This window comes from Quercus lobata, chromosome 2, assembly GCF_001633185.2.
Source record: "Quercus lobata isolate SW786 chromosome 2, ValleyOak3.0 Primary Assembly, whole genome shotgun sequence".
NCBI classification, from domain to species: domain Eukaryota; kingdom Viridiplantae; phylum Streptophyta; class Magnoliopsida; order Fagales; family Fagaceae; genus Quercus; species Quercus lobata.
The window spans coordinates 98,906,499-98,924,752 of record NC_044905.1 but is presented as its reverse complement, the minus strand read 5'-3'; the positions used below and the strand labels follow the sequence as shown (position 1 = coordinate 98,924,752).

The 18,254-nt window shown below is 32.4% G+C and overlaps 1 protein-coding gene across 1 annotated transcript; it reads right to left on the bottom strand.

The window, feature by feature from the left end:
- Nucleotides 1–233: 233 nt before the first annotated feature.
- On the bottom strand, nucleotides 234–9,043 carry LOC115977473 (kinetochore protein NUF2 homolog). The gene is made up of 12 exons (XM_031099337.1): nucleotides 8,742–9,043; nucleotides 8,405–8,626; nucleotides 7,047–7,137; nucleotides 6,786–6,965; nucleotides 6,029–6,118; nucleotides 4,547–4,654; nucleotides 3,742–3,795; nucleotides 3,398–3,512; nucleotides 3,155–3,312; nucleotides 2,974–3,069; nucleotides 1,759–1,834; nucleotides 234–464 (listed from the first exon to the last, which is right to left on the bottom strand). The coding sequence occupies exons 1-11, from the start codon at nucleotides 8,903–8,905 to the stop codon at nucleotides 1,766–1,768; spliced, it is 1,347 nt and encodes a 448-aa protein (XP_030955197.1). The 5' UTR covers nucleotides 8,906–9,043; the 3' UTR covers nucleotides 234–464; nucleotides 1,759–1,765.
- Between the last annotated feature and the right edge of the window lie 9,211 nt (nucleotides 9,044–18,254).

Genomic DNA, 18,254 nt, shown 5'->3' with positions numbered 1-18,254 from the left:
GAATTTTCAGGTGGAAATGGGACACAAATCTCTTTTTTTTAAAGGGTATTTGTCATTTTGATTGCAAATATTGTTGCTTTACCGCGATGTGGAAAGGGCAACAGTTTAGAAAGTCAAAAACCCTTTAAAAAAAATTAAAAAAATAATAATAATAATAATCACTCCCACCTATTGGATGCATGATTATACCACCGCATGGCATCCTTGGTAGCTTGTCAGTTGTCACGAGAACAAAAACAAGTTAGTCTAATCTATATATACATACTCAGAACCCCAAAATAATAAATATCTGTAGTTTGTCAAGCTCTAACACATATACTTGAGCTCAAAATACATGACTGCTAAAAAAGAAATTAAATAAATCTCAATCATTAGTATATATACATCTCGAGTTTGATGCATAAGAGAGTATATAACTCCTCACCCTGCATTTGACCGTAACGGCTTCTAAGGGAACCAGTTCACTGTAAAAAATAATTAAAAATGGACAAATGTGAGATCTGAAAAGCCCACTTAAAGGCTACGTGACATAAGAATTTAGTAAACATGCATGTATAATGAGACACTTCATGCTATATGGATATGCTGACCAGATAAATTTTCTCATAAGTGCATCTCATGTTTTCTCATCCTTGAAAACAACATAGTAACTTTCATGAAAAGATTAAACTACATCAGCATAATCATGAAATCCATGCTTCTAAATTTCATAAAATATTTCTTATGATCATAATAACAAAACTACCCATTAAAACAACATTAAGGTCAGCCAATCTGCTAAGTTTATAAAGGCTTGTGAAACATCCAATTCTACAGCCAAGTATCCAGCGCTCCCCTCAGGGTTGATAACTTCATCAACCAAGGAGATGGTTGGCATCCATCACAAGTTGGACTTAGCCAAACAAAAGCCAAGTGCATCCTTCGTCTCACTAATTGACAATCAGAAACAAACATTTACCATGGAAGGCCCACTAATTTCACCCCTGCTGATCAAGTTTAGAATATACCATAAAACTTCACCCACTAATTCAGTGTAATGTAGCGTATGCACCATATTCTTAAAATATAATGCTCATGAAATATGTAACACGTCCAACATAAATAAATAAATATTTTGAATTTCATGTACATGAATGTACACCTTTTTTTTTTTTTTAATGTTAAGTACTACTACTATGTAGACCCAAGTCCAGTGAAGGTACACCTATTGAAACATACTGTGTGACATTTCTCAAACATTAATGCACAATAAACTTTTTAAATACAGTTCATGACATATCAAAAGCTCATATCAATCACTTACTTGAAAACAGCAAAAACAGGAACTTAGAACCAGAGAAACTCAAGTAAACTATTTATTATTAAATATATATAAATAATTTAGCACGTATATGATCCCCATGGACAATGTATAACTTAGATGATTATTACAAGCACCTACTATGATAATCTTAATGAAGCCAATAAAAACACAAGTGTGAGGTATGACAACTAGAGCTTGGCTAAAGCTCAACATTACCATGCCTAAATCTAATAAGTGCCTTTGCAAAAAAATAACATTAAGCTTGAACTTAGCTAAAAAGCCAAGAAAAACATGAGCCCAACTTAAACTCTATGCTAGCATAGGACTGGGGCAAGGATTACTTCCATTTGTGTATCACAGGACCCAAGAATTCAGCTTTGCATGGAACATGATGCATTTTGCAGTCAAACCAGCTATAGAAATGATGAACTCATGCTAGTTGAAGGATAACATACCAACTCTTCAACCAACAACTGGCTCAGCTTCTGTCATTGGCAGCAAGACATCAATAGAGTTTGCGTATTGGTGAAACTGCAACCAGCCATAAAACATTGGATTATCTTCAGTTCAAAACTTACAGACATTGAAGGCACCAAAACAACTGACTAGGTGAAAGCAGTATTAAGAAAGAATTTAAGTTTAGTTTCCACATTTCCTAAGTGAAAGTAAATAGTAATAATAAATCATTGAAACAGCTTGATTTAGTTTCATTCAATATGGTTCAACACACTTATCCAAAAAAATATTACTATGGATCAACACAACCATGATTCTGAAATCTTAGATTCCATTTAGTTGATTTTTTTGTTTTTAATATTTAAAAAAAAAATATATATATATATATCAATATTTTTAAATATTTTTGTTGTATGTTATGAAGTAAATGCAATACAAATAAAAGCATGCTTGGTAACTCTGAAAGACATCCTTGGTAACTTCCTAAGCAAGTAAGCATCATTGCTTTTTCTTTTTTCTTTTTTTCCTTGTTCTTCTTTTATGAGTGAGATTTGGGCCTTTTGGACCCAATGGGAAGGGAGGAGAGATTTGAACCAGTAACCTCTGCTTCATGAGACGTGGTAATCATTTTCAGTTCCATATACAATCTTTGGCATTATTTCATGTTTATTTTTCTTAATGCATTACAATTATTTATAGCAATGCAGTACAAGTATCTATAGTGGATCCATTCATAATAAAGTGACTAAATTTTACTCTAGCCATCAACCTACCACAACCTCCTTTTCCCGGGCATGGAACCAAACAAAATATATGACACCAAGCACAAACAAAGACGGAGTTATTTTTCTTAATGCATTGTCCACTTAAAAAGACTACTCAATATATATTTTAATCATTTGGTTCTCTACATGTCTGATTCCTATCTTTATACCAAGGCCCTCTCTTTTGGAATTTCATTTAGGGTTTCATGTTTTTAATATGTTTGAATGATAAAGGTTCTGTAATTTCTCCTTTCTTTTCTATTTTCCTTTTTGGTAAAATAAGGTTCTATTATTTCACTTGTTTTGTAAACAATTTTTACTTTTTTTAAAAAAAATTCATATCCAGTGTTCATCTATTTCTGTGCATTGCAAGGGTAAAGTGGAAATTTCAATTTCATAAGAGACAACCATATACATATAGGTTCAAGAAGGGAATCTATTTAAGTTCACCTCTTTCACAATCTCTTCAGATTTTTGAATCAACGCCTGCACTTTAGCTGCCCCAGATTCTTTTATTGAATCAGCTTTTGAAGTTTTGGCATCCACCTATTAATTGCAGAACAGAAAAACTAAAATTTAGGCAACTTCGTACCAATGGCTAACTCCACAATGAAGAGGAGATGCAAAATACCTCCACTACCACAGCTTCAACATTCTTTTGCCTTGCTTCCAGCTCACGTCTCCTAGATTCCACCTCCAATCTCACATTATTGAACTCTAAGGTAGCCTCCTCACACTTCAAATCTCTTTCTTTCTCTAACTGATTTCTTAATTCATCCAACTGTTCAGCTGGGGATGAAAGAAGAAAGGTTTAAGCTCACAACTACTGGCTCAGAAAAGGAAAATACATAACATAGCATGGATAAGAGGTTACCTTTGGCTTGCCTTTCCACCAGTTTAGCTTCAAGTGACTTATCCAGTATTCCTTCGTCACTAATTTTAGCTTTTAAAGCCTTAAAGTCCTTCTCAATGGATTTGGCAGAGTTTACCTATTAAAGGTGCTGATGTTATAAGCTTTATTATGAACAAAGTCAAAAATGACTTTATCTTAAGCATAGGACAGCTAATAAATTTTTCACATATAAGGAAATTTCTAAATGGCCATTACTTCATCACTTCATTCATTCAAATTACACAAATTCTTTCCCCTCACCAAACACAGAATCTGTCAAATCATAAACTGCAGAGCATAAGATAACCAGCAGAGCATATACTCACCTGTTCTTGTATAGCCTGCATCTGAGCAAAATGTTTTGACATTTTCTTGGAAACCTGTGAGAAAGCACCCAAAGAAATCACCAATTACCCTTTATTTAAACTGTTTTTTTTTTTTTTTTTTTTGTTCACATGCATGTTTACTATGATTAGTCTTGGACTACTTGGCTCCATAAATCAGAGGACAGTAATATCTACCACATACGTGACTAACTTCTATGTGTTTACACAGTCTAGAAAAATTTTACAAAGAAACCAACAGCAAGATAAATGGTATGATTCTCAATGACCTTTTGACTACAATTATTTGAAAATTTTGAAGATATATGCATGCAAGCGTGCATCTTTGTCCAATCCAGGAAATAAGGTAAAATAGCACTAGTGTGGTTAACTTGTAATTCAATACATGGAAAACCACTCATCAAGATGACACCCCATTCAAATTGATTAAGGAAAAGCAACATGTGCACATAAAAGATGCCATTAGTATATGCTGAAAACATCAGATTAGTAGAAGTTGAAGAACAATGTCTCATTTATGAGGTTGATGGTAGCTTATGTAAACTGTGTACCATGTTGTCAAAAGCCATTTTAAGAGGGAAGGCATTAAAAAATATATATTTACCTGAAACAGCCCAACCAAGCATTCTAAACCATGACCATATTAACACAATTTTTGATAGGCAAAACTTCCAAAAATCTTAAAATGAAAGAGAGCATTAACAAATAGGTCCATGAAAAAAGTATGGCATGCAAACGAATGAGAAATGAGAATAAATGGTTAAAATGGAAGTAGTTGATAATACACCTTTGTATAAAGCTCAACAACGGAAGTCTTGTCCTGATAGGATTGTGTAGCTATTTTCTCAGCATTCTTTGCCGCCTCGCGAACTATTTTATTCTCCTCTAAAGCCCTCTTTAAGTAAAAATGTGAAGAAATTAATTAAATGTTGATAAGAAAAGCATAAAGAAAATCTTTACCGTGTGAACAATAGAAACAACCACACCAACCAGAAAGAGAAAAATATCACAAAATTAATAGATTGCATCACATTTAAATTTTCTATCTAAACATTGCAGAGAATGAATCAAAAATACTTTACTTTTGAAAAAAATTAATGAAACAAGAATGACATTGTAGAGCCCTTTTATTTAAAACCCATGATATGTTATCAAGGATCGTAGTATCCACCACTACATGAATTTGGAAGTATAAAAAGAGATTTTATATTTGCACACAAGTTGCCAGATGTTTACCCATGCATGCACAATTCAACTAGCAAGAATGGAGGAACAAGTTAACAAACACCATAATTAACAATTTAACACACAAGTATAGATTATAATAAAGAACAACCAATGAGAATATATAAAAAAAAATATATAAAAAAATTTAAAAAAAAAGGAACCATTTGGTGGGTGAGAGGGGCAAAGAGGGAAAGTTAGAGAGAGGTAGCTTCCATAAATTTCACATCCAACATTGATAAAGTATCACTTGTCCCAAAAGTTTTTTTTTTTTATAAGTAAAAGTATCACTTGTCCCAAAAGATTATGTTGATAGGAAATTGTAAATTTTATCCTTGAACCATTTTTCTAACACTTCCCACTCACTTGTGAGCCCAGACTCCCCCTCAAAAATGGAGTCCAACAAATGGAATTTTTTTTAAATTGAAGGTAGAGTAGAGACGAGGTTTGAACTCAAAAGTTATAACCATTGACTCTATTGTTCTCAAAACTAAAGCTGATAAAAAAATGTGAATTTAAATCACTTAATCATTACTGTAACATTAACAAGACGCTCATCATTATAGGAACTGTGATGAATTCTAAGTTCTGGGAGTAATTAGTCTAACAACATTACTGACTTTGCTAAATATGAATTTTGCATCATGTTCAAGATAAGAAGACTTGGCAAGAAGAGAATAATAACCAATATGTGAAACTTGGGACATCCAAAAACTAAAGTCAAGAAATGAACATCTCCAGTGAAGTGATAGTTACTAAAATCCCACCCTGATGTTTAGCTTCACTGTTTACCCATGCTAGACACATTTGGGCCAGCATGTCAAACACCATCTGGGAACTTAAAAGAGAAAAAGCTATAGTACCATTCATTTCAGTTTGAATCCGCTGTGTTTGACATCTAATATCAGTGTTGTAAACAAACATCATCTTTTCAAAAAACTAAGTTGATCCAGGGTATTACCCATGACATTAAAGAAAAACTTAAAATGACCAATATAATCATACGATTCTCAATCTCGTAACTTATGAGAGAAAAATAAAATACCTGTAACTTATCTGGTGATTGGACAATTTTCGAACGCAAATTTGCATTTTCTTGGACACTTTGTACTAGAACAAACTCAGCATTAGAAATCTGGAAGAAAAAGAAAAAACTGTAACAACAAGAGCAATAGTGGCTATAAAAAGAAGCATGCATATTTGTAAAGCCAATCTAAATGATGAACTTAAAACGGGAAACTTCTTTTCAATACAGCAGTAAGACCTTAAACTGTAGCTAATGTGGAAAGCCAGCTCCACATGAATAAAGGGAAATTTCTTAAAATATACAAAATTATTTACTAGAAAAAACTCAGGTAATGGTTCAAAAAATAATCACCATACCTCACTAGCACTTCCAATCTAATAATGAAAAGATAATTAAACATTCTAACAATTACAGTAACACACCTTTGACAGATATCATTGTTGTCAAAGCAGACAAGACACAAGCACCACTACAAAAATGAAGTAGCTACTAATGGAATGAACAGGAACTTCACCAATTAAATATTAGCATACGCATATGCTTGCCCTTATTTTGTAGATATAATCAATCAAGAGTTCAAGTCTTTGCTATACATTTATCATAAAACAATGGATTGATTAAATAGTTTTTCCATATTAACTTTTAAACAATTTGATACTGCTAAGCATAGAACTCAAAACAAACAACAAACAATTGCCCTGGTTGTCCTAGCAAACCCAAAATTTGTAAAACTAAGCTTAGAACTCAATCTGCTAATTTTCCATAACCTCCTGACCTTCTCATCCATTTCTCCAGCCTTCTCCTTTAACTTGCGATAAGAAGCTCTCATTGACATCTGTTGATTGTTAAGGCCTGCAATGGTTTGACGCAATTCTTTAACCTTTGCATCTACCTCTTGAACAAGAGGTAGCTCCCTCTCTCTTGCTTCATTGTATTCTTCAATCTCTGCATTCAACTGCAATGCAAAAACATTTAGCACATTTGGATGCTTATACAGAAGCATTCATTTTTTTCCTTCTGGATCTAGTAGAGAAACCTGGGAAATCCTAGCCTCCGACTCTCTTTGCTGCTCCTCAAGAAAGTCCAATTCATCCACAATTGGCCGTAGGAAATCTAGTTTCGCCTGTCTGAGATTGAAAGCAACCAATTAACATATAATAGAAGTTCAAAGATTACTGAACCAATTATACAAATTCTATTAATACATATTTCATTAAATTACAATTTTTACCCCCTTGTGGCTTGGTCGTACCCAGTGCACAAAGCTCCCTTTGTGGCTTTGTATGGTCACAATTTAGTTCACAAACTTTCAATTGCTACATTTGAACCCCCCCCCCCCAAAGTTTGGACTAAAATGAAATTGTAAAGTTCCATCCAAATTAACAGAATTTGCATTTTTTGGACAAATAAATCATCCCCTTATGATTTAACCCAATAATAATTTTATCCTATAAGTTTTTCAATTGTTACATTTTGACACCTTAAGTTTGGATTAAATGAAATTGCTAGGGGTACTTTGGATGGAACCATAATGATTTCATTTTAGTCCAAACCTTATAGAGTCAAATGAAATAACTAATAGTTTGTGGACTAAATTGTGATAAGTCCAAACCACAATGAGGCAAATTATAATGTTTCCCTATTTCGTAAACAAAGCTATAAAACTAAATTTCATAATAATGCATTTGAAAGTAAGAATTTTATGAAAATGTGCCAATCCTCTTTATTTTCATTTAAATCTTAACAACTCAACAATCATAAATCATTTCTTCGAAAATCCATGGTTTACTCAACTAAACAAACTCAATCAAAAATGATAATTTTTCTTTTGACTGTAAATTGATATATAATAAAAGTCCAAAGATTATAGAATCAATCAAACAAACAAATCCTATAATAGTAGATAACTTTATTTCATTAATAAAGCTATTAAAACTACAATTTCATAATGCAATTGAAAGCATTTTCATATAAAATTCAACAATTACAAATCATTTCTCAGACAATGCATCAATCGCAAATGATAATTTTTTTTTTTTTTTTGAATGCTAATTAACATATAACAGAAGTTCAAAGATTACAGAACTAATTAAACAAACAAATCCTACTAGCAGATAATTTCATTTCATTAATAAAGCCATTAAACTACAATTTCATAATGCAATTGAAAGAGTATTTTCACATAAACCTCAACAGCTCAACAATCACTGATCATTTCTTCGACAATCGCATGGTTTACTCAATCGCAACAGAGAATTTCGCAAATTAATACATAATAGAAGTTCAAAGATAATATAGAACCAATTAAACAAACAAATTCTAATGTAATTGAAACAGTAAAAATTTCATATAAAACCTCAACAACTACCACAAAAAATCATTATTAACCCTAACCTGTGAAGACCGAAATTGAGAATTGCGCTAAGAAAAAGTTCAGTCCGATCAGACGCAGGTTTGATGAGGTCTTTGAGGGTAAAACTCTTGGGACAATCCATGGAGGCCAGTACATCCTTGATCCGATTGTAGAGCTTGATAATCCGCACCGATTCGACGTGAAAGTCCGGATTCTCGAGGTGATCGAGCGCCGCGAACTCCAACTGTCCATGCTCTTCTTCCCTGCACAAAAACTCAAAACTCGAAGTTAGGGTTTTTCTGGTTTGGTTTGGATTTTGAAAATCGAAGAGAGAAATGAGAGAATCGAGAGGGAATGGAATATAAATAGGAAGAGTACTCGTGGAGACAGTCGATGTGGAAGAGGAGTCGAGTGTAGAGATCGGAAACGAAATCGAAGTTTGGTTTGGAGAGATCGTTCTCTGAAATGTTGGCGATTTGGGATTCGCTCAATATCGCTACTATTTCGCCTCGAGACATCATAGGGCACTCGTACTTCGACATTTTTTTTTTCTCAATTCGATTCAATTCACTGTAGGTTGAGATTTGAGACAGAGAGAGAGAGAGAGAGAGAGGGGAAAGTGGCTCTGTGTGAGAATGAGATGGAGTGAGTGACAGTGTTTTCCCGCCCAAATCCTACTTGAAAAGAGTCTTTTGTAGTTTTTTTTTTTTTTTTTTTCCAATTTCATCTGAAAAATAAATAATAAACCGCAAATTATAGCTTCGCATATTTGATAAAGAAGTTTGAGTAATGTTGTTTAGGTGTTTTTGATATAGTCCAAATCTTCTGTCTCACTCTCTTTATCTCACTCTATACTCCACAAATAAGAACTTGACACATTTACATCTATTTTACTAATTACTAATTTTCAGTCTTTGTTATTTCATTTACCTTAATTAAATGAAAATTAAAAAAACACCCGACAGCCAACACATCCCCACCACCAACACCACTACCATCTTTCTCCGATGCCACTTATCACCAGCAACAGGTCACCAGCAACATTTTTCTTCCTTTGTTCTCTTGTTTCTTTATTCTTTCTTTCCTAAGTCTTTAGCTGTTCTTAACCAATAGTTTGTATACCATCCACTACCAATGGAAAAAACATTGGAGCAAAAAATATTGACATCATATTCTAAGAAACAAGTTTCTTCTTCAAATCTATGATGGGTACCTACTGCTACCTTATCTTCTTTAGATTTGTGAAAAAAAAGTTTTAATATCTTAGATGATGGCATCCACCAATGATAACGAGTACCAATACCCAGTAATGGCAACAGTGGATGGTTGTGTCTGGCGGCATTGACTGCATCTGCATTTGCTAATGGGGTTGGCAATGGTTATTGTGGGAAATGTGGCTCGGAGAAAGATGGTGGTGGTGCCGATGGTGGGGATGTGTTGGCTATTGTGTCTTTTTTAATTTTCAATTAATTAAGGTAACTAAAATAACAAAGGCTGAAAATTAGCAATTAATAAAATAGACGTACATGTGTCAAGTTTTTATTTGTGGAGTATAGAGTGAGATAGAAGATTTGGACTCTTTTTTATATACGTGTGAGTAAAAATGTGTGAAAATGTGTGTAATGTTGTTTAAAATGTGAAAATGTGTATTAGAACTAAATTACCAAACAGGGCCTAAGTTTTTAGAGAATTCATTTCAATTCTCTAATTATAGATTTTTTATGTGAGAAATTTTTTCAAAAATATTTTTTTATTATTTAATTGTTAACTTAATTTCAAAATTTTTAACAAAATTGAACAAAAAAATCTTAATTGAATAAATTTGAAATTTATGGGACTCAATTAAACAAAAATAAAGTTAGAGTAATTAAATGAATTTTAGTCAAACTTATAAGGTGCAATTTGCATTTTAACCAAAATAATACTAATAATAACAATAAGACTAAAATGCAAGTTGTACCCTTTAAGTTTAACTAGAATCTATTTCAGTCTTCTAACTTTTACTTTCGTTCAATTGGATGCTCTAATTTTCAAATTTATTTAGTTCATATTTTTTATCCAATTTCATTCAAAAAATTTCATTAAAGAAATTTTTTTCTCACATTAAAAAATATATAAAATTAATAAAAATATTTTATAGATTTTTTATGTGAGATTTTATATTAGTTAATTGCATACTTAACAACAAATTTTTAACATAATTAGACAAAATACCTGAATTTAATAAATTTAAAATTTAGAAAACTAAATTGAATGAAAGTAAATTTAGAGTACTGAATTTTAGTCAAACTTAGAAAGTGCGACTTGCATTTTAGCCTAATAATAATAGTAATGAGTAATAATGTTGCATACACAACAATTTTTATTATATTTTTTTACTATACTTGATTTAATAGATTTTTATTAGTTTTTATTTGAGTCTACCACTAACATCATGAAAAAGTTATGGTTTTGATATGATGGAAGTATTGGGCTTATTTGGTATACAATTTAATGGTATTATAAAACTATTTGGTGTGTTTGGTATTGACAACATATTGAGTTGCGGGTGAATTGTTTGTGTAATTTCAATATTTTGTAACATTTTAAGTTTTTGACAAAATTAGTAATTTATCATTTCTTATTCTTTCCCTCTTTTTAAAGAAATCTATATGTTCAAGTTCAAGTTAAGCATTGCTTTTTATTTTTTATTTTTGTAAGGATTGAGTTTACTTCCAACCAATTTGGAGGAAAATCCATTCATCTCATATTCTCATTGTATGGTGATTTATGAAACCATTCATGTGTGCATTCCCACAAAATAATTAAAATACAATTAATCACGTAACATGTTGATCAACAATTAATATGACTTAGTCCCTAATTAAAGGACTTTAAATAAGAATATACTTATGTTTATGCATTGATAATGAAAAAAAAAATAGTAAAATTTCTTGCCAGAGTTTGCAACAAGTATAAAGATACAGAGGATAGCAAAGAAACAACTATATTTTGAATTACTCTTAATCATGTTTTTCCTTGTTTTCCAACATACAAATTGCAATTATTATAGGTTATAGCATGAATGATCGAGAAGAAATAAAAATGTAATAGCATGAATTGCTTGAATTAATTATATTTACTTATTATTTATTCAGTCGAGTGAATTAGACCCATTTTCATGGACGGAAGGGGAACCTTGACCCCGCTAAATAATAGAGAGCCAACCCGTTGGGAACTTTAAAAGGTTGATCAGTGAGTCTTATTTTAAAAGGGAGCAAAAAAAGGAAAAGTTTAAAATCTAGGTGATTTGCAATTTTAATAAATTCATTTTATAGTAATACTGTCCTTCCAAGTTTCATATCAATTTCAGTTTTTTTTAATAATTTGATAATTGAGAGGAGAGGATTTAAACGATGAACATCTTTGTTGAAAGTAAACTACTAGTACAAAATGTTGTGTATGATTTCCATCAACTCATGATGTCTTTGAATTTGGGATTTGGTTCAAACAAGCTTATTCCAAACTCAAAGCATCATCAAACTTTGGACCTTGAGTTTGAGGAGGAGTATTAAAAAAATATATATATTTGGGTTTATAATAATGAATGTATTGGCCCAAAAGACCCAATTATATAATAAGTTCATGTACATCTAACCATAGCTCATTTTCTCTTTGTATAAGCCCTATTAGGGTCAATGTAACACACACCAGTCATGTCAAATATGTAGAAATCAAGGGTTTTATCCCATGGACATGAGCCACCAAGCTGAACCACATAATTCTCTCTCTCTCTTACTTTTACATCTCTATTATGTTTTCTATTTCCTTCAATTTATTTAGCATTTTTTCTAATAAATTTGATAGTTACAATGAAGAATAGAGATTTTAAAACATTGAATGTCTCTATTAAAAACATCAGAATGTGTCAACTAAGCTATGATGATACAGAGATATATATATATATATATATATGTATATGAATTTGATACCTTGAAGTAGTTAGTTATTATACATATATGGGATAGAGTTTTACCTATAATTGTTAGATGTCTCTTCAAGTTCTTAATAGCTAATCAGAACTGGTCTATTGCTTGATATATGCTTCGTCAAAGATGAACCAATTGAAGTTCCAATCATAGTTTAGTTTATAGGGGGCAAATTTTAATAAAACACCAGATGCGGCTAGTTAAGGAAATCAAGGGAATCAACAGCGGAAGTGCTTGTTTGAAAATTAACTTGGAAGAATTTGTATACAATTCTTTTTTTTTTTTTTTTTTTTAAAAGGCTTGTTTGAAACCTACCTTGAAGGATTTGTACAAAATTCTTCAATTAAAAAAATATATATATAATCATCGTTCTACTATAATTGACAAGTTTCATTAGCTTCTATAAGTCTCTTGAATAACTTTTATTATAAATGAATGGTTTTCTTCCGAGTTAACACAATTATTGGTGAACATTGCTGACTTAGTGACTTGCTGTGTCACGTATTCATGTTATCTCCTAAGAATATTAGTGTGTTGTTTTATACGTAAAACTTCCTTCAGTTAGCCACATAACCAATTAACACTAAAAGTTAGTACTCAGTAGAACCATTGGCCTTCAATAATTATCTATCTTCTTCCTCATTGTCTCTCCCTGAAACAGCTGAAACTTCTTTATATATATATTTTAGGCAGAAATATAAATTATTATTCTTATATCCAGAAAAAGGATATTTTAATTTTTATTCTTCCTCCTTTTATGAAATTCATAAGTTCAAGTTATTCACAGCTTATTTATAAGACTATAAGTATGGAGTTCATCTCCAAATTAGGTTAGAGGAAGATTCCTCTAACTTATTAATGAAATCATTTATGTGTACTTTTAGCTTTAGTTGCATAATCTATTTAGGTGGCGTTTAGTACGGGAGAATCCAAATTAATCCTGACATCTAGATTCTTGGGAATATGATGTCTTACAATCTAGATGCTTAGAAATGTAACTATTCCTATGTTTGGTTTGATTGGGAATCTAATAAGATTCCTAGGAATGTGAGATTATAATGTTTGGTTTATTCCTATAAATCTTAACTGAATTATTTATTTTCCCATTCTATCATTAGATTTGTAAATCCAATATAAGTCTTTTTTTTTTTTAAATAATAATCTTCCTCTAAATAAATAATGAAAAACAAAATATAAACTATAAATTATGACAAATTCATTAAAACTATAGTTATAAGGACACAGAAATCAAATAGCCCAAGCTCACTTAGAACAGTGAGGTTTACACAATTCAACCAGGGCCAAATTAATGTATTTGTGAGAGAGTGGATCAAACAAAAAGGGAGTTCTTAGCTTGAGGACAAAAACAGGGAAGAAAAACAAAAGGCCATGAATTAATATACGAAATAGGCTTATTACAAGCTTGCCTGAAGAGGCAAATCTTACCAAGAAGAAAACACTGTTCACTCTCTTCTCTCTTTGTTCTTGTTTTAGATTCTATTTCTTTCTCTTTTTTCGGATCCCCTTTTCTGGAAATTTTCTCTCCCTAATATACTCCTTTCCTCTTTACATCTTGACCCCCAATCTCTACCTAACCAAATTCTCATCATGACACCTGTCCCCTTAAACATCTGCTGAAAGTGGTAAAATGAACTACTTAACTGTGAATTACACTGTTCAGGTCACTTCCCCATCAATGCAACTAATAAAGCTGTTACCCACTATTTAATGCGGAGGCAACAGACTACTTCTCGCTGGAAACTTCCCCTACTTTCCATGAATCTCTCTCCTCCACCCATCCTTTCCACCTGGAGCTCCCAAGAGACTTTTGTCTCTTCTCCTCCTCTCCTCAGGTGAATTCTCTCCTCGGGCACGTGATGTCTCAATAACAAGACTAACAGCTCAACAATCCCTTCCTCAGTCCTCGGGCACCCACAATAGCCTCCTAAAACTTTGCTATAAACTTTGAGATAAAAGCAAGGTTTTAGTTTATACAAACTAGCCTAATACATGCCATATGTGTTCCCACATGGTAACATCCCCTTACCTGTCTCCAGCACTCTCCTGATGCTTTGGTATCAAAGATTTCATATTTATGGTGTCAAGCGGTTGCTTGTCCCCTCACGTTCTACGGTGGGATGATGATCCTATGGTCCTCATTTTATCTCATTTATGGGCGGGAAATTACTACTCATTTTTCACCCCTATAAAAGGAGGGGCTGTGGCTAGCTTTCTCTCATTTTACTCATTTAGCAATTTTCGTTGAAGCAGCTACTCGAGGAGAAATTCTTCTACTGCACATAGGTGTGTTCAGATTCATATATTTTTGCACAGATTTGTATTTCTTGTACTATAAATTTTCATGGGTAGATTCGCTAGGCTAGTAGACACACCTGAAGGCATGGCTGCCTTTAGGGCTAAGTATAGGATCCCTAATGGTGTTGAACTCTAACATTGCTTGCTGGGCGAATGACTGGTCATGAACAAACCTCACGGATCCGTAGTTATTCCGATGATCGCTTTCATAGAAGGTCGGATGGAAATCCCCATGGGAAGGGTCACTAGAGACTTCCTAATGAACTATAGGCTGACCCCCACCCATTGTTCCCTAAACATTTTTAGGGTCCTCGGGAGCATAGACATGATAAAAAGAAAAATGGGGACCAACCTCACATGGCATGATATGAACTGGGTGTACAATTGCCAAAAGGGGAAGGAAACTAAATACTACTTCAAATGGAGGGTCCCTTCCGTTAGGTTAATCTCCTGTTTGCTTTATTCAAGCAAGGGTATGGTCGAGGACTTCCTTATCGTCTCGAGAGACTGGCATGATGAACTGCATTGTCCCGCCTGATAAGGGGAACCAGGTAGGGTTCCCTCAGATCATAGACGTACATAAGATCTTTCCTAATTTTTATAAGGTTTAAAATAAAAAAATAAAAAAAATAAAAAAATAAAAAAAAAAACTAGCTTATAACTCTTATTGTTTCTTCATTGGCAAACAAATGACATACCACCTCATCCAAGTATCTTGTGAACTTTACTAACCTAAACCGAATCCTCAGGTCAAAGATTTTTCTACACAAGGACGGTTAACTTTAGGCGGTACACGTCATCCTCAGGTTTGAACCCATTTCAAAACGCTTCCAAAGCCCGAAGAACGTCATTAAAGCTAAGGGCTTACAATTAGCTTTAATTGACGTCGCAGTCCTAGGCTTACGATTAGTTTTAATCGTCAAGTAGGGGTTTGATATAGGACGCAATCTACAATTTAATTTGTAATTTTAGTTATTTTAGGTTTAGGGTTATTATTTCATTGTTTTTAGGTGCTTTTAATACTTTTTAGATCAAATTTGGTTCCTATTATAGTTAGATATCAATTAGGAGTTATTTTAGAATATATTTTCTTATTTGTCAAATTCTACGAAGTCCTTTAATAGACCCCTAAGTCTGTACACGTTTTTTGAACAATTATTCAATCAATAAAATTCAGACTTTTGTCATTTTATTTTTCTAGTGGATTCTAGACCCTTTCTCCTTGTGGATTCAAGGACTCTTGTGGACTCAAGGAACCCTCGTGGATTCGAGATTATTTTCAGAAACAAACATGTTTTGTTTCTTGTTTTCTAGAAGTAGATGTGTTTTGCTTCTTGATGCTTCTTGCATCACTTTAAATTTACAACAAGCTCAAATTTTTAATGCTTCTGTGCTAGACAAAAACAATAGGGAGCACTAACTAGACAAAAACAAGAAATCAAGGAAAGGAAAGAAAAAAAAATTCAAAACATTACACCAGAAATTATTTTTAGCAAGGAACAAAAAAGAAAACCCAAGCAAATCATCAAGCTTCATACTCAACGGGGAAACCCAGTCACTAATCAAATTAAAACTGAGACAAAATGAGAGCTAAGGGGTTTTGAAAAGCAAATAAAAGGAGAAAACAAAAAGAAAAATAAAAGAGAAAGAGAGGGAGAACCAGCGGCCACCAATGGTGGCGACACCGACGATGGTACTATGGGTGCAAGAAGAAGTTTAGCTAAATATAAATATAGAATAATAAATGTTTTTCATTGAAAATAAAACCTGAAAATTTCTGTATCAACATTGTACTTATCATATATAAAAATTATAACAAACCAATATATGATAATGAGAGATGATGACCCAATTGATAAAGGATAGTTTCAAGGTAAAATTTCTTAAGAAACTGTTGAAGTGTATCATACCTATACAAAGAGAAACATTTAGGGTTTGTTTGGGATTCGTTTATTTTGCTGAAACTGAAAATTTTTTGCTGAAAGTACTGTAGATAAAGGTAAAAGTTAGCTGAAATAGTACAGTAAGACCCATGAATAGTACCAAAAAGTACAGTGAGACCCATAAATAGTAACAAAAATAAGCTGAATAGTAAAATAAGGTGCCTTTTTAATTGATAGCCAAACGCACACTCAATTATCAAAATTTTCTATCCCCATGACAATAAATTTTTATCACTAAATTCTGACTGCAAACTTGAAATGCAAAGACTAAAACACTACATTTTAAACACAATCAGGACCTAAAAGCATAGAATTCAACTAATGTAACATCTAATTAAGTAAAATAAGGATTTTAGCTATATCCCCCGTATCACTGACCAATCATTCTTTAATTTTGCTAGACCATATTTCACATATCTATTTGAAAATGTGCAATATTCAAGTTGCAGCAAAAAGAAACTACCCAAAAAATTTTCCCAAAACAAAAACTAAATAATGATTCCATGGTGAAATATATATTTCTAGTAGAACTAAAATCAAACCCCAACTATTTTGACCCCTAACCTAACTCTCCTCTTACCCAAATGGTAAGTTGCAATTTTTTCTTTGTTTTTGCTAATGGGTCTGAGTTGGGAATGTTGGCAGCGATGACAACAGGTTGAGGGAGAGGTAGAGAGCAAGCGTGGAGGAGGGTAGCTGCGCAAGAGAGGGAGAAATTTGATTTTTATAAAGATTGTGTTTGGGATAGCTTATATTAGGCAGTTTCTTTTACTATTTAGCTTATTTTTGTTACTATTCATAAATTTATTGCACATTTGCACTTTTTAGTACTATGTATATGTCACACTGTACTATTTCAACTAACTTTTAACTTTATCTATAATATTTTCAGTAAAAAAATTTAAATTACAATTAAATAAAGAGAATATATTAGGTCAGGAGCTGGCATAAAATGTGTGTTTTATGTCAGCCAATCCTAACCCGCCATGTCAGATTTTTACCCACTAAGCAATAAACTTTGAAAAATGATATGTCTATAATATTTTTACAATAAATCTTAAGTTGCAAGTTGTTACTAGTTATTATTGTTGGGGTAAAAAAGTAATCTTAGCGTTAGTTTGTAATTTAAATCAATAACAACTAATCACCTGTGATTTGTTGTAAAAATATTATAAACGTAGCATTTCCCATAAACTTTAACACACAATTACCATCAAATCTTCATAAATTAAAACCCAATTTCACCCAGCAGATCACAAAAGTGACTGCTGGAGATAGTGCTGATGATGTTGGCCATTTTTTAAATCTCAATGACTAGGGGCCGGTGGAAGAGTTTAAATAATATTATTTGTATCTTTTTGAAATTAGTATGGTTGAAATAATGTGTAAAAATACATATAATATTGTTTAAAAACTGAAGATATGTGTTTAAGATGCTTTGCCAAACAAGCTACGAGTTCTGGACCAAATTTCTCTTCAATCTTACCGAGAGTAGCTAAATATGCAATAACTCAGAAAAAAATCCTGTTGTTTACAAATCTCCAACAACTTCTCAGACTATCTCGTCGGACTCATTTCCAAAAGCTCTTGCTGTAACTGTTCTTCTGAACGGTAAGATTGGGTTTTGATTTTCTGCAGATTTTGGGTTTAATTTTTCTTTATTA

Excerpts from the sequence above, each read along its gene's own strand:
- LOC115977473 (XM_031099337.1), bottom strand. The coding sequence starts at position 8,905 with ATGTCGAAGTACGAGTGCCCTATGATGTCTCGAGGCGAAATAGTAGCG. Across the intron at positions 7,138-8,404 it reads CTCAATTTCGGTCTTCACAG|ACAGGCGAAACTAGATTTCC; the intron begins GTTAGGGTTAAT and ends TTTCAATCTCAG. Across the intron at positions 1,835-2,973 it reads CTGAAGAGATTGTGAAAGAG|TTTCACCAATACGCAAACTC; the intron begins GTGAACTTAAAT and ends GGCTGGTTGCAG.